This window comes from Sarcophilus harrisii, chromosome 2 (assembly GCF_902635505.1).
Source record: "Sarcophilus harrisii chromosome 2, mSarHar1.11, whole genome shotgun sequence".
In the NCBI taxonomy this organism is placed as follows: domain Eukaryota; kingdom Metazoa; phylum Chordata; class Mammalia; order Dasyuromorphia; family Dasyuridae; genus Sarcophilus; species Sarcophilus harrisii.
In genome coordinates, this window is record NC_045427.1 from 315,174,141 (window position 1) to 315,188,984 (window position 14,844).

At 31.9% G+C, this 14,844-nt stretch overlaps 1 protein-coding gene across 7 annotated transcripts in view; it reads left to right on the forward strand.

The window, feature by feature from the left end:
• Positions 1 to 14,844, forward strand: part of KIAA0586 (KIAA0586 ortholog) — a 149,902-nt gene that overhangs the window by 53,241 nt on the left and 81,817 nt on the right. For 6 of the 7 annotated variants that reach the window (XM_031952648.1, XM_031952650.1, XM_031952654.1 and 3 more), the window contains 6 exons: positions 416 to 536; positions 5,439 to 5,556; positions 7,341 to 7,561; positions 8,043 to 8,115; positions 11,319 to 11,567; positions 14,478 to 14,652. In XM_031952648.1, the coding sequence (XP_031808508.1) occupies positions 416 to 536; positions 5,439 to 5,556; positions 7,341 to 7,561; positions 8,043 to 8,115; positions 11,319 to 11,567; positions 14,478 to 14,652 (957 nt within the window). The remainder of the gene's footprint in view (positions 1 to 415; positions 537 to 5,438; positions 5,557 to 7,340; positions 7,562 to 8,042; positions 8,116 to 11,318; positions 11,568 to 14,477; positions 14,653 to 14,844) is intronic. The other variant, XM_031952652.1, reaches the window with a different exon arrangement.

Genomic DNA, 14,844 nt, shown 5'->3' on the forward strand with positions numbered 1-14,844 from the left:
CATCTAGAACTTGTAATTTATGTTAGGAAGAGATTCCTAAATATCAAAATAAAAATGTATTTTAGGAAAAGAAATAGCAGATGAAACCATTAAGAAAGTTAATGGAAAAAAGAGTTAAAATCTGCCTTGGATTACCTATTTTATAATACTCAAGTTCTGCTGAGTTTTGAAACCAAATCATTTTAATTTTGTAGTCGTATTTTTTTCTTCTTTAGGTTACTGTAACACATAGAATTCTGTAAATATATTTCACAGAAGTGTTAATTTTCTTGCTGTTAATGTTTGTTATTATTATAAAATAAATTCAGTTAATTTTGTATTTAAGTTATATTTCTAGTTATATAAAAGGCTAGATTTTATATATTATTGGTTTTTTAAATTAGTAAAAGTACTTGAAACTATTTTTGCTTTATAGGAAATGGAAGATTATTGGAGCAGATCCTAAATAGTCAGGACACCCAAGTAAAAGAGAGTACATCTTCAGAAGGAGTTTCACTAGCCACATCAAGAATAAAACAGGATCCTCTGAGAGACAGGTAAAAAAAAAAGAGAGAGAATGGAGTAAAAGATGTTGTATCTGTTTATTGAAAAGAGAAAAATAGAAAGTTTAGACATAAGCATCTTTATAAATTTTGAGAAATTATAGTTTTGTAGCTTTTTATTGTGTTATACTTAGATTATTATGTTTAGATCAGTCAACTAAGAGCTGAAAATGACACCCGATCCAACCTCCTCATTTTGTAGCTGAGGAGACTGAATTCTTGTTTAGTGAAGTGACTTACCTGAGGTCCTAGACAACCTATTATTGGCTGAGCATGGATGAGAGGGATCAGGAAAACCTTGGAAGAATCAATTTAGCCAAGCTAGGAATTATCACTGACAGAGGTGAGAAGAGAGTGCATTCCAGGCATGAGGGATGTAAATATATAGAGACAAATGATGGAACTTTAGTGTAAATGAAATAGGAAGTAGCACACTTTGTCTGGAATTTTAAGTGAAATTGCTTTGGAAAAATGATTTGGATCTGGAATGTGAAAGGCTTTAAATGTGAACCAAAAGAGATTATATTTTTTTCTTTTGTAGTTGTGTGCAACCTTTTTTGTGTAATGAATCCCTTTTTCTGTCTGATAAAGCCTCTGTACCCCTTCTTAAAATAATGTTTTTAAGTGAATAAAATAAAATACTTAGAATTGCAAAGGAAACACATTATGTTGAAATACCATTAATACACGTTTTTTTAAAAAGGTCACAGACTTCACTTTACCCCTGCTGTTGCTAATTAACCTCTTAGTACCTAAGAAGGTACTAGAGTTTATTGATTAAGGTGATTAATTTTAGAAATATCAATTAGACATTTGTTTACAGCAGTGTTTCCCAAACTTTTTACATATAGTGTACCCCTTCTATAATTTTTGTAATGCCAAGTATCTCTTGTCAAAAAAAGGATGCATTTTAACAACAATCAAAATATATTTTTTTCTTTTTTTGTATATACACAAAATAATAATAAACAAAAAATAAAATTATTCATAATAAAATATAAATCCATGCCAGATTTGTCGCATGTGAAAGAAGAGCAGTTGTTAGAATTGGCTTCAGATGAATTCTTGAAAAATAAACATGGGTGTACTTTAACATCATTCTGGTTACAAATGCAACATGTGTATCCTGTTTTAACAGAAAAAGTTTTGAAATATATCTTGCCTTTTCCAACTTCATATTTATGTGAAGTTGTTTTTTCAGCATTTGTAGTCATTAAGTAGAAAGAAAGGAACAGACTATTGTATGTGGAATTGCATCTCAGATTAAGATTAACAACCAGGGAGGGAACCAAATTATGACGATCTGTTCTCTCAGAACATAAAAATAATCAAAATCAGTGAGACTTACTAAAGCACATAACAAACCTTTCCTATAAGAAAAATCGCACAAAAGCTAAAAATACACAGGTGCTTGGAGAAGCCACTATTAACGAAGTAAGTTGTCTCTGTAACGAAGTGCGGTATATTCACGCCGTGTCACACCGGACCATCTCAACACCTTCAAGATTGTCTTGACTTGACTCATGAGAATGTAGAATTAGGTGCAGCTAAGCACGGTGCAGCATATCCCCACCAAACTCTTCCCATACCCCTTGGGGTACATGTACCACACTTTGGGTAACACTGGTGTAGAGGATGGATTGGAATAGGGAGAGGCTAGAAGTAGAGGTACCTCTAAGGAAGCAATTACAGAGAGAGAATAGAATTGATTTAAGATACATTGTGGGGGCGGAGAGGTGGTGCAGTAGATAGAGCACCAGTCCTGAAGTCAGGAGGACCTGAGTTCAAATCTTGTCTCAGACATTTAACACTTCCTAGCTGTGTGACCCTAGGCAAGTCACTTAACCCCAATTTCCTCAGCCAAAAAAAAAAAATACATTGAGGAAGTAGAATTTGTGAATTTTGTATCTGACTGTGCTAAATGCTGAGAATACAAAAAGAGGCAAAGGAGAGTCCTTACCCCTAAGGAGCTTGCAATCTTGTGAAGGCCAGATTAGCTCCCTGGTGGCCTCAAAATCAGCTGGAGTCAGGATAAGCAAAAGTCCTTGGTCTTTAGGGGAAGAAGTGAAGAGGATGGACAAAACTGCCACAAGCTCTCCACAACCTCTCTTCTCCTACTCCACCTCCAAAGTGACTCTGGCTTGTCTCACTCCACCCCCTAATCCCTCCTACGATTATCTGTATACACCAAAAGATCTAGCCAGTATGGAATAGTGAGAAAGGCTGTTTTTCTAAGCCTATGCTAATAGAGTTATTGTCCAATAGGTAATTAGCCTTAAGTGCTAGATTGTCTGAACTATCCCTTGTTCCAGCCCTTTATTCAGTCTAATTAGGGGGACAACATACAGATACAAAGCAAGTTATTAACAGAATAAATAGGAAATAATTTTGACAGGGAACAATATATTGTTGAGATACATTGATTGAAATATATTGATGAACCCCTCTAAGTGTGGGTATAGGGTAGGTGTGGAAAATGTATAATTAAATTGGGCTGTATAAGGCCAATGAAATAATTTGGTCTGGTCCTGCCAAAGCAACAGCAGTTTTCCACTGCTTGGAGTTCTATCAGTTGACAATTTTGCATGGCCTGTGAATGTTGTTATAAGTGTTAAGATAACCCTTGTCAGAAAAAAAGTTCCCCATCCCTGGTTTAGGAGATCCAAAAATTGAAATATTCTGGTAATAAAAGAGACTTCATAGAATATCAAGAAATATTTTTTCATTCTCTTCCCTTTTTGATCTGATTTTTCTTGTGCAGCATGATAAATGTAGAAATGTACATAGAAGAATTGCACATGTTTGCTGTCTATAGGAGAGGGTAGGAACAAAGGAGGCAGAAAAATTTGGGACACAAGGTTTTGCAAGGGTGAATGTTGAAAACTATCTTTGCATATAATTTTGAAAATAAAAACATATTATTGAAAAAATAAAATATTAAGCAAAATAAGTTGGAAAATTTTTGATACTTAACATTATTTGCTATTTAATATTTTATAGATGAAAATGTCCCTAGGATTAAAATTTTCTCCCAGAAGTCATTTACATTTTGTAGAATATTAAGGTTCTAGAAAACAGTTTTTTTCCTTTAAAGTTTTGTATTATTTTCCTATCATAAGAAATTATAATTATAAATGATTTTATATTTTATAAAAGCTTTAGAAAGTATTATGAAAAAATAGGAAAAATAAAAAGATTCATTTTTCAGTTTTTTGGTGGACTCATATTTGAAGTCTTATTACTAGTTTATTATTTGACAGTTTTCTGTGTAATGGTGTTGCCTTTAAAAGCTATGTGCCATGGTGAAACATTGCAATAGAATCTCAGTATGGCATTTTATTAAATATGTAGTGTATATTTTTTTAAGCAGTAAAAAAAAGAATATTAACATATATAGAAAAATCTATGATTTAAAATTAGATTTTAAAAAGTAAAGTGGCAGTAAAGGCTTTTTTAGAGGACCATGGGGAACCCAATGTGAACCATAACATAGTATTTTCACCTTTTTTGTTGTTTGCTTGCTTTTTTTTTCCTTTTTCCTCTGAGCTAATTTTTCTTGTGTCTCACGATAAATGGGGAAATATGTTTAGAAGAATTGCAAATGTTTAACTTATATTGGATTACTTGCTGTGTAGGGGAGGTGGGTGGAAGAAGGGAGGGAGAAAAATTTGGAACACAAGATTTTCTAAGGATGAATGTTGAAAATTATCTTTGCATGTATTTTGAAAATAAAAAGCTATTCTTAAAAATAATTTTTTTTAAAATAAATTTTTTTTAAGGGACTTTTTTTTTCATCTTTGGTCAGGCTTCTTCAATACATTTCAGATGATTTGGTAGCAAATTTTTACTTTTTTTTTTTTTTTTAACAAAATAATTGTTTTTAAATGTAATCTTTGTGTTATCATGAATTAACTTCCTCCAGCTAGAATCTTGAATTCATATTAGAAATTTAAGTTCTCAGTGTTTTTAAACTCATGTCTTTTTTTAGTATTTAAAAATTAAATTATGTTGATAGTATTCATATTTATTTTTAAGGCCTTGACACATCAGTATACATGTTTTAAAATCCTTGCCAGTAATTTTCATGTGAAAAAACAAATTTTCATATGCTTGAATCTGAAAGGTCTCTTGCTCTTATCACATTAAAGCCTTTGAGATGTTTGTGTTAGGTTTTTGTTTCATGATCGTAGGTGCCTTTTAAGGTGAAACATAATCTAATAGAATTCATTTTAGTGGAACACTAAACATTATTGATTTGCATTTAGTCATAAAGAAAACACTTTTCAAGATCATTTTAAAATAGACTTCTTGAAATTTAAAAATATCTTCTATTGTATGATTATTTTGTAATTTAGATTCTTTGGTTACTAATATTACTGCATTTATGTTTCATATCCATATATAGATGTGTTCAAACTTATTATTTAACTTCCCCAAAGAACTAAGATACTGTCTATGTCTCTTATGAAAAAGATTGAATGGAAGTTTTAGTATCACAACAGAAGGGAGAAAACAGTTAATGGCTTAGAATATTAATGTTTTACATTGAAGACAATGAAAGACTAGATATTATAGTATATTCTTGTTTCTAGTGACACCAAGTGCATATTTTTTTCACATACTTGAAATGAATATATGTAATTATGATGAGTATACTTAGATAATATATTTATACTTCACAAAAGAATCAGTACCAGCACTAAACTAAAAAAATGATGGTTTTTGTTAAAAGGATTTAAAATTTATTGCTAAATTATATACTTAGGAATCTAATATATTTTGATTGAGAACATAATCAAAGGGTAAAATGTATGACATCATTACATACATGTGTTCTCTATTTCATACGTTTTTGTTACAATGAAACAAAGTTAGAAAGTATTTTTTTCCTTCCAGTGGTGTTGCCCCTCTGAAGCCTAACTCATTTCCATCTCATGAAGAGTTTGGAATAGCTGAAAAGACTATGCGGCACACTGATGATGTCTTTTATGATCTTGGTCGAAGGAAAAAAGAGGTGATTTGCATATTTCATGTGTAAATACAAATTTTTTAATAAAAATTATTAATAAAGATAAAAGACAAAGTTAATTGGATGTCATGGTACTAGAAAATTTTATTGACTTTTTCTTAGTCCTCATCATTTTTGACCTTTGCATAATTTGATCCTCTGCATTACTCTTTCTTCCTGAATACGACTTGTGCTTGCTAGCTGAAAATTGAACTTCTCTCTTGGTTCTCCCTTTAACTGACTCTTTTCAGTGCTCTTTCCCAAGTTCTCATCCAAGTCCCATTCATTAAACATGAGTGTAAACATGGGTGTTATTGAATGCTTTATCTTGGGCCCTTTTCTCTTTTTTTTCTCTGTGTCTCAGTTGGTGATATTGTCAGATTCAACAAGTTCAGTGACATGTATGTAAATGATTCTTGTGTCTGAATATTAATCTGTGTAGTCTCTCTCTGGAGCTCCAGGTCATTATCAGATAACTTTGGAACATCTTGAGCTGTATTTCTTGTAGGTATCTCAAACTTTGGCCAAAACAGAAATCATTATCTTTTCCCCCATTCTCAGTCTCCGTTTCAGACTTCTGTATTTGTATTGAAGGCACTGTTATCTTCACAATAAGGCAGACATGCAACTTCATTGCCATCCTTGACTTTGCTTTTTTCTCACCCAACATATATGTTGCCAAATCTTGTTTCTCATTTCACAGCATCTCTCAAAAATGTTCTCTTTTTTCTCTACTCATATAGCCACAACTCTATTTCAGGACCCCATCTCTTTCTTCTTGAACTATTGCAATAGTTTTCTACTTCATCTCTTTATCTTAAGTCCATTCTGCAGCATTACTTTCCTAAAGTAAAGATTTACCTCACCCCACCTATTCAGTAAACTTGTTTAGCTCCTTGTCACATCTATGATCAAATATCAGGTATGTCAGCATTTAAAACTCTTCCTAACCTGAAGGTAGGAGTGTGGAGGAGCCAGCTTATATCAGGCTGAGAAAGTGAATTGTTAAATTTTCACTACCAGCATTTACAACTTAGAAATTCACTAATGCTAGAAGGCTTGATTTATTTTGTTGTTGATTGTCTTGACTTAAAATGAGGGAGAAAATGTTAATAATAATAATGGAGATTAAACTTTAGGGAGAACAAAAACTAGAATTGTGTTGAATAATTAGACATGTATGGAATAATTAGACTTCATTTTTGTAGTACAAAGAGATCAAAAGAAGAGGAAAATGATGCATGTGTTCAAAAATATTTATAATAGTATTTTTTCTCAAAAAATTGTAAACTGAAGAAATGTCCATTTGGGGAATGGCTATATGAATTATAAGTTATCAATATAATGAAATATTTTTGTGCTGTAAGAAATGACCCAAAGTTTCCAAAATACTCGGGAAGCCTTATGTAAATTATGCAATGAACAGAACCAAGAGAGAAATGTAGACAATAGCAACATTCTATAAACAAATAGACCTTTTAAGTATTCAGACAACCAGGATTCCAGAGGCCTGATGGGAAAGAATATTCCTGCCTTCTGAAAGTGATGGACTCAAGATGCAGAAGGAAGCGTATGTTTTGAGTGATGGTCAATATTAGGTGCATATGTGTCACAAGGATTTTTTTTTCCTTGATGTGAAGAGAGAGTTTTTTCTCAAAATACAAGGGAAAGAAAGAATATCAGATCTTGTTAATCAAAAACAAGCGAACAAAAAAGGTACATAAAAGTTCATGAGATTTTATATCGCCTGTTAACAAACATTTATTCATTTTTATTCAATTTTATTGTAGCCAGAAGAATCTTTAAACACCGTTAGAGTTGATGACCTTCCAAAGAGTCCAAAACATCTTAAGTCAACCAAAACAGCAAGATCTATTTTGAAAAATGCTGAAAAAATTTTAAGAGGAGTGCAAAATAATAAAAAAGTACTTGAAGAAAACCTTGAAGCTATTATTCATGCAAAAGATGGAGCTGCCATGTATTCCTTTATTAATGCCCTGGCTACTAACAGGTAATAAAGTTGTTGGTATCTTATTATAACTCTGTACCTGTTAGGTTTTCAATGAATTTATCAATTTTACAGGTTTTGTAATATTTTCAAGCAGTTGGATTGTTCCACCTGTGTTTTTCTTTAATGATAAGAGGAGGTTTTCTAGTCTATTTAATATGATACATAACAAAATGGAATTAGGAGTTTGCAAATGTATGTACTATTTTGTTAATTTTACTGATGAAGCCAGAATGTGGCTTTGTTTTTTCCGTTAACAAGTTACTTCATCTTTGTTACGTTTGCTTGTATTAGTGTATTTTTTCTTTTTTTTTTCTTCATATATTTTGATCAGGAAGATTAGTAACATCAGTTTGCTTTTGTATATGATAAGACTGGACAGCAAGAAGATAAACATTTATAGAAAGAAATTGTATTTGTTCCTAGTTATGTTCTGATATCATGAGAGACTAATCCAATGGAAGTTATCTTTTTTTCTCTTTAGAGAAATGTTGGAGAAATTTCGTATTAGAAAGGCAGTGGATGAATGGATTAAAATAATCACTCAAGAAATTCAGGTATGATTTGGAAAAAGTATGAGGAGTAAATGAGACTTTCTTTTAAAGGATGACATTGATCTGACATTGATTTCAACTTGAAGCTGGTAAACACGTTTGTAATTGTTTCTGTTATATACCTAAATACCGTCACATTATCCTCATCATTGTTTTATTCTTAACAATAGCAAGCCTATTTTCCCATTGTAGTTTTTCTTTTAATTTAGAAAGTTTTATAATGACCTTAAAATGGTTTTATAATGGACTTAGAATTGACTGAAATAATACAAGTATTTAAAAACAAAAACAACTTTAAAAACTGGTTTTTAAACCTTATTTTAGGAAATGTATTTTATGATGCCATTATGAAGTTTTTAAAACTGAGACAGTGTTAGTGTTATACTTCTAGTGCCAGAAATCCCAACTATTCCAGGAACGCAATTGACAAATTAAATAATCTTTTTGAGTTTTCCTGAGTTTCCTGTTGTGATTAAATTAATCTCCAAATTTCTCCTACTCATAAAATTTTTTAAATTCTTAAAAGTATCTGAATTTTTATAATGAAACTTAGTCTAACCACAATTTAGATGTGGTCTGTAACATCTCCCAGTGACCCAGTGGCAGTCAACAATTGACAATTGACAGTTGACAATCTTCTACCTTTTTTTCTCATTTCTCTTAACATTCTACATGTTGCCTGGCTGCTTACTATTTAGCATATAATACAGAAGCCTATTCGCTCTCAGGTTTCAGTTAATTCATCAGGAATGCCTTCATGTGTCCTCTACATTCTAAAAAACTTCCTAGGATCAGGATCTATTTTCTTCTCTCTGCTTACTAAGGCTGACTCCTCTTTCTCATCTTTAGATTTTCTCCTACATCCTTCAGGGTCTTATCCCAGATCCTAGTCCTTAATAAAGGTTTATTAATTGATTGTATTTCACTCTTACTTATCTTCAGTTTCTCCCCCTCCCCTGGTTTCTTGTTTCTTGCTTCCTGCTTATAGACATGTTCAGTTTTTGTTCCTACTAAAAATGCTTTCTTTGGCCTTTTGGTTCCCATTTCTCTCCTTCTTTTCATAGCCAAACTTCTGGGGGAAAATGATATAAATAGCATTTTTCATCAAAAGTCCTTTAAAATTATCTTGGATCATTGTATTACTAAGAATGACTTTTCTTTTTTAATTTGATTTATGTCCCCAGGACAACTTTGAAACTTCTCTCTCAAAGTATGCCAGTGACTTTATAATTAAAATTCTGTGGCCTTTTCCAGCCTTTATATTTCTTGATTTCTTTGCAACATGCAAGATTATTGAGTAGTACTCCTTTGTTTTAGATAATCAATTTCTTCCTGGCTTGAGAGAGATCATAATAATTGTGTTGACTTAAATCTTTGACTGCAGCTTCCCAATCACTTTTGCTTGATATTTTCTCTGAGTCTTTATATCTTCACCTAGCTATAGGAAGGACTTCATCAGCTGAAGTCTACTGGCACCTCAGATTCATGTGTATTCCCCCCCATGTCTGTTTTTTCGGATTTCAAACTGTTTCTATCAGTAATACTACAGGTGACTTCATCTTTCATATTTGAAACCAGGATATTTTAACTTTCCTCTGTCTTTTACCTTCATCTGCAAATGGATAGATATCTTATCTTGCTGACTCTGCCTTCCCAATCCATCTGTTCTCTTATTTTCACTGCCACCATATCAATACATAACACATTTTCATCTTCCTTTTCTATTAGCATTACCTGTTAACAGTTTTTCCTCCCCTTTTTCTCCCATTCCAATTATCCTTCATATTTCTGTCAGTCTAATCTTTCTTTTCGAAATCAGATACACACATACTTGGTTGGGCCACTTCCCTTCAGACATCTTCAGTGGCTTCTTTTGCCTGCCAAGGGTCATATCCTTTGCTAGGCCTGCATGACCTTTTGACCAAATTGTGCATGCACATCATAGTCAGTGGCACCTCTCAACTGTTGTCTATTCTTGGGATATTCTCCCTTCCTCTGCTGTCCTGTTGAATTCCTACATATTTCCTGAAATTTCCTCTCACAATTTTATTATCTTCTTGTCTGTCTCTTCTCTCTTGGATCTCTTAGATCACTTGATTTTATAGTTTTTTAATGTATGTTTTTTATTGATAAATTTCACTTTGATATATTAATCACATCTCATTAAACACTACACCATTAATAGCTCTCATTTTTTAAGAAGCAAGCAAAGATATCTCATAACAAGATTTTGATCTGCCATACATGTAACTTCTCATACTTTTAGATTGCAGTTTCTTTAAAAAAGAAGAAGAGGGGTATGTGTCTTATATATCTGCTGCAGTCAGCATTGACTCTTGTATTTGATATGACTTAAATTGTGTTTTAGAGTTGGCCTAATTTATATTTTCTTACTTATGAATCTTGTCTTGTTTTTGCTCTCAAGTATTTCATGTATCTCTTCTCATATTTTGTGATGAACTTTTCTGGTGTTATTTTGCATGACTGCTATCTGTGTCTCATCCTCATATTAGATTGTAGGCTTGTGAGAATAGAAATCAGGTATTATTTAAACTTTTATCACCAGTGCCCTGAAAATGTAGATACTTAGTATATATAAAGTGTAAACCAAAGCAAAATTATTTTATTTTGCTGAGGCAATTGGGGTTAGTGACTTCAGGATCACATATAGGAAGTATTAAGTGTCTGAAATCAGATTTGAACTCAAGCCCTTTTGACTTCCAGGCTAGTGCTGTATTCACTGTACCACCTAACTGCTCTACAGCAAAATTTATAAATTATTGACTAGTTGTTTTATCATATGATTATTTAGTTTTGAAAACAAAGACATTCTATGTCAGATTGCTTGCTGTCTTGAGGATGAGGGAGCTTAAGGTGGAGGAGAAAAGAAAATTTAGAACTCAATCTTAGAAAAATAAATGTTGTTTTTTTTATTTTTATTTTTATTTTTTTTTTTATTATTTAATAGCCTTTTATTTACAGGATATATACATGGGTAACTTTACAGCATTAACAATTGCCAAACCTCTTGTTCCAATGAAAAATAAATGTTGAATGAAAGCTATCTTTTTTAAAAAAAAAAGTTCTCTGATTAGTTAAATTATATCATCTAATACAAGACTAAATGTTATTATTTAAATTTTTTTTTTAACCATTTTACCATTTTTTTTTAACCACTTTAAAATTGTTTGATTTCTTGTTTTCAGGAGGAATTGTCAAGAAAAGATTATGAACAGAAGAAATTTGATAAGAATCGGAGATCAAATTTCACCAAAAAAGCTTTAAATAATCAATATCAAAAAACAAGCAAAGAAATTAAAATAAGTGCTCAAGATAAAAATTTAAATAGATTTGGGTTTCCAGGAAAACATTTTCGTAAGCAATTAGAGGAGAGTTATAGAAATACATACCTACAGAACATTTGCATTTCAAATTTAGATAAAAACAGAAAAGAGGTAAGGCCATAGTAATTTCCATGACTAATCATTTTTTATTTCTACAACTTTTATTAATATTGTTTAATATTGAATAATTACTTCTCAGAACATAACATTTTTCTTTGAGATTTCATAGTCTTAAATCAGCAGCATCTATCTTTTCTTAGCATATAATAATAAAATTTGTAATTTTTAAAATATGTTCTGTATTTTTTGTACTTTTGCTAACCTAATCCAGAGACAGTAAGAACTTTTTATTTTGTCTTCTTTTTGCCCTTGAGTTCTGAAGCATGCACATTTAAGAATATAAAGAATATTAATATTTACAGAGGAAGAGCTTTTATTCGGAAAAAGAAATCACTGGTTTTATCTCAAAGTACTTTGTTTTTCTTGAAGTACATTGATAAAGTAGTAGGAGGTAAAATTTTGGAATTTGAGAAAATCCTCAAGGTTTGTGTAAAAATTTATGTAAATTCTTTTAAAAAATAGTCTATAATAGTAGAATCCTTCATGTATAAATATTAATATGCTTCTTTGTGAAAATTGATGCTATGACTAATGTATGCCAAAAGATTGAATGTTGATAAACTTATGAGAAGTTGTAGTTTTTTAATTTAATTTATTGCTCTTTTGCTTGTATTTGATTTTTTTGTTTGTTGAACATAATGTGTCTTTTGTATATTTATCTATAAATGATGAAAGCAATTATATATGAAGTTGTATTATGATTATATCAAGTGTTATTGTCAGGGATATGCATTTTGACCTAATTTTTTTGCTATTAATCTTAGAGAAGGTAACCACATTTCACGGATTTAAAAAATATTTTGCTGTGCTATGTGTAAAGCACTGTACTTTGTACTAAAAATACAAAGGTAAATGAAATGATCTTTGGTATCCAGGAGCTTGTTCTGCTGTGGTTAGGGAGATACAATATCTTCCCAATAAATATAATACTGGGAAAAAGTTAAGGGAATGGAAAAATGCACTTAATGTTTTATTTCCTTCCTTCCTATAGAATACAATATGAAATCCTTAGGCTAATCATTTTAGCTCCTAGCCTTATTTTATATTATTCTTCTTTATACAAGGAAATAAAACATTCAGTGCCTACTATGTGCTAAGTATTGTGCTAAGTGCTTTATGAGTATGATTTGATCTTCAACAATCTTGGGAGATTATCTCCATTTTACAATTGAGAAAACTGAGGCAGCGGTGAAGTGACTTGCTCAAGAGGCAGTCAGTAAATATTAAGTGCCTACTATATACTAAGTTCTGGGAATGCAGAAAAAGACAATAGATAGCCCTTGCCTTTAAGGAATTCAAAATCTCATGGAATGGACATGCACACACATACATTTGTATCTATAAGTATACACATATAGGATAAATAGGAAATAATTAAAAGAGCAATGGCACATAGAAAGGTTGGAAAAAAGCTTCCTTTAGAAGATAAGATTTCAGTTGCAACTTTTAAGAAGCCAGTAAGTGGAGATGAGGAGGGAGAACATTCCAGGAATGAGGAACATCCAGAGAACGTGCTTGGATCTGAGAAATGGAGTACTTTGTTTGTGAAGGAGGACAGTCTTTGGATCAAAAAGTGTGTTGTGTAGAGTAAGGTGTAAAAGACTGGAAAAATGTGTGTGGGGGACTAGGTTATGAAGTGCTTTTAAAAAAAATTTTGTATTTTTCATATCTAAATTTTCTCTCTATCCCTTCCTCCACCCAAAGAGAGGGCTAGAAATATAATACCCATTATACTTATGAAATCATGCAGTACTTTTTCATGTTGGCTATTTGAAAGGCTTGAACATCAAACAGGATTTTTTTGTATTTTATCCTGGAAGCAATGATGACCTACTGAAGTTTAGTGAATAGGGGGTGTGGTATGGTAGGACCTACATTTTAGGAAAATCATTTTAGTAACAATGGTGGATGATTTAGAGTACAGAAGAATTTGAGGTAGATCTCCCAGCAGATTATGCAGTAGTGTAGGAGTGAAGTGATGAAGACCTCCACCATAATGGTGTCAGTGCTAGAAGAGAGAAGGGGACAGATATGAAAGAGGTTGCAAAGGGGAAATCAACAGACTTTGGAAACAGACTGGATGATAGTGAGGAGTTTAAGATAATACCTACATTGCAAGCTTGAGAGACTAGGTGGATTGTGTTGTCCTTATCAGTAACTGCAAAATTAGGAGAGGGATGGGTTGTGGGAAAGTTAATAAGTTCCATTTTGGACATAATGAGTTTGATGTCCAAGTGACATCTTGTTGGGAATGTCTGAAAGGCAGTTGGAGATAAGAGATTTGAAATCAGCAGAGAGTTTGGGATAAGATAGATTTCAGAATTATCAGCTTAGAGATGGTAATTAAATCCATGGGATCTTGTTGAGATTGTAATGGCCTATACTTTTATTACTAGATGTCTCCTGGTATTTTAAAACTGCAAATCATGGGACACAGCATTTTCTGAAAACCTAAAAATAATTATTACATTGGCAATTCCTTTGGTGGGTATGAACTTCTGTAAAACATAACAAGGAATTTTGAAGAATAGTATAAAGGATGTCATCTGGACAATGAAATATTAAAAAGGAAAATGTGCTGGTTATGTGGTGAGAATTAAGTATAAAAGGTAGATAGCTTGAATGTTTTACTACTGTCATAATTTGTTAGGAGAAAGTGGGTAAGGCCCGTCTCTGTGGCAGTCATGTGAAGGAATGGACAAGAGTTACATGATATTTGTTGGCAAGTTTTGGTTGCAAGTTTAGTCACTGGAAGGAACATTCCAACTGATGAGATAACAAATCTGTTTCAGTATTTGAGTAATATTTTATATAAGATAAATTTTACCTGAAAAAAATATATACTTTACCTACAATTTTAAATACTCATTTCTGAGAAAGTAATTTTGGTTTTAAATGCAGGGACATCTAAAGACAACCAAAGTGGCACAAGATAGTGACTTCTTTTTACAGATTTATGGGAAACCAGCTTATCAAGGTCATCGCAGCACTCTTAAAAGAGGTCCATATCTTAGATTTAATTCACCATCTGCTAAATCCAAACCTCAGAGACCTAAAGTAATAGAACAAGTTAAAGGTAAGGAAATAAAAAAAAAAAAATACCAGTTTCAATTTGCATAGTTTATGTGAAACACTGATCTGAAGTGAGAGAATTTGGTTTTAAATCCTATCTCTGATATTGGACAGATCAATCAGTGTTTTTGGAACTCAATTTCATTGTCTGTAAATGAGACATTTTGGACAGGCTGGCATCTTTCAGTTTCCTTTC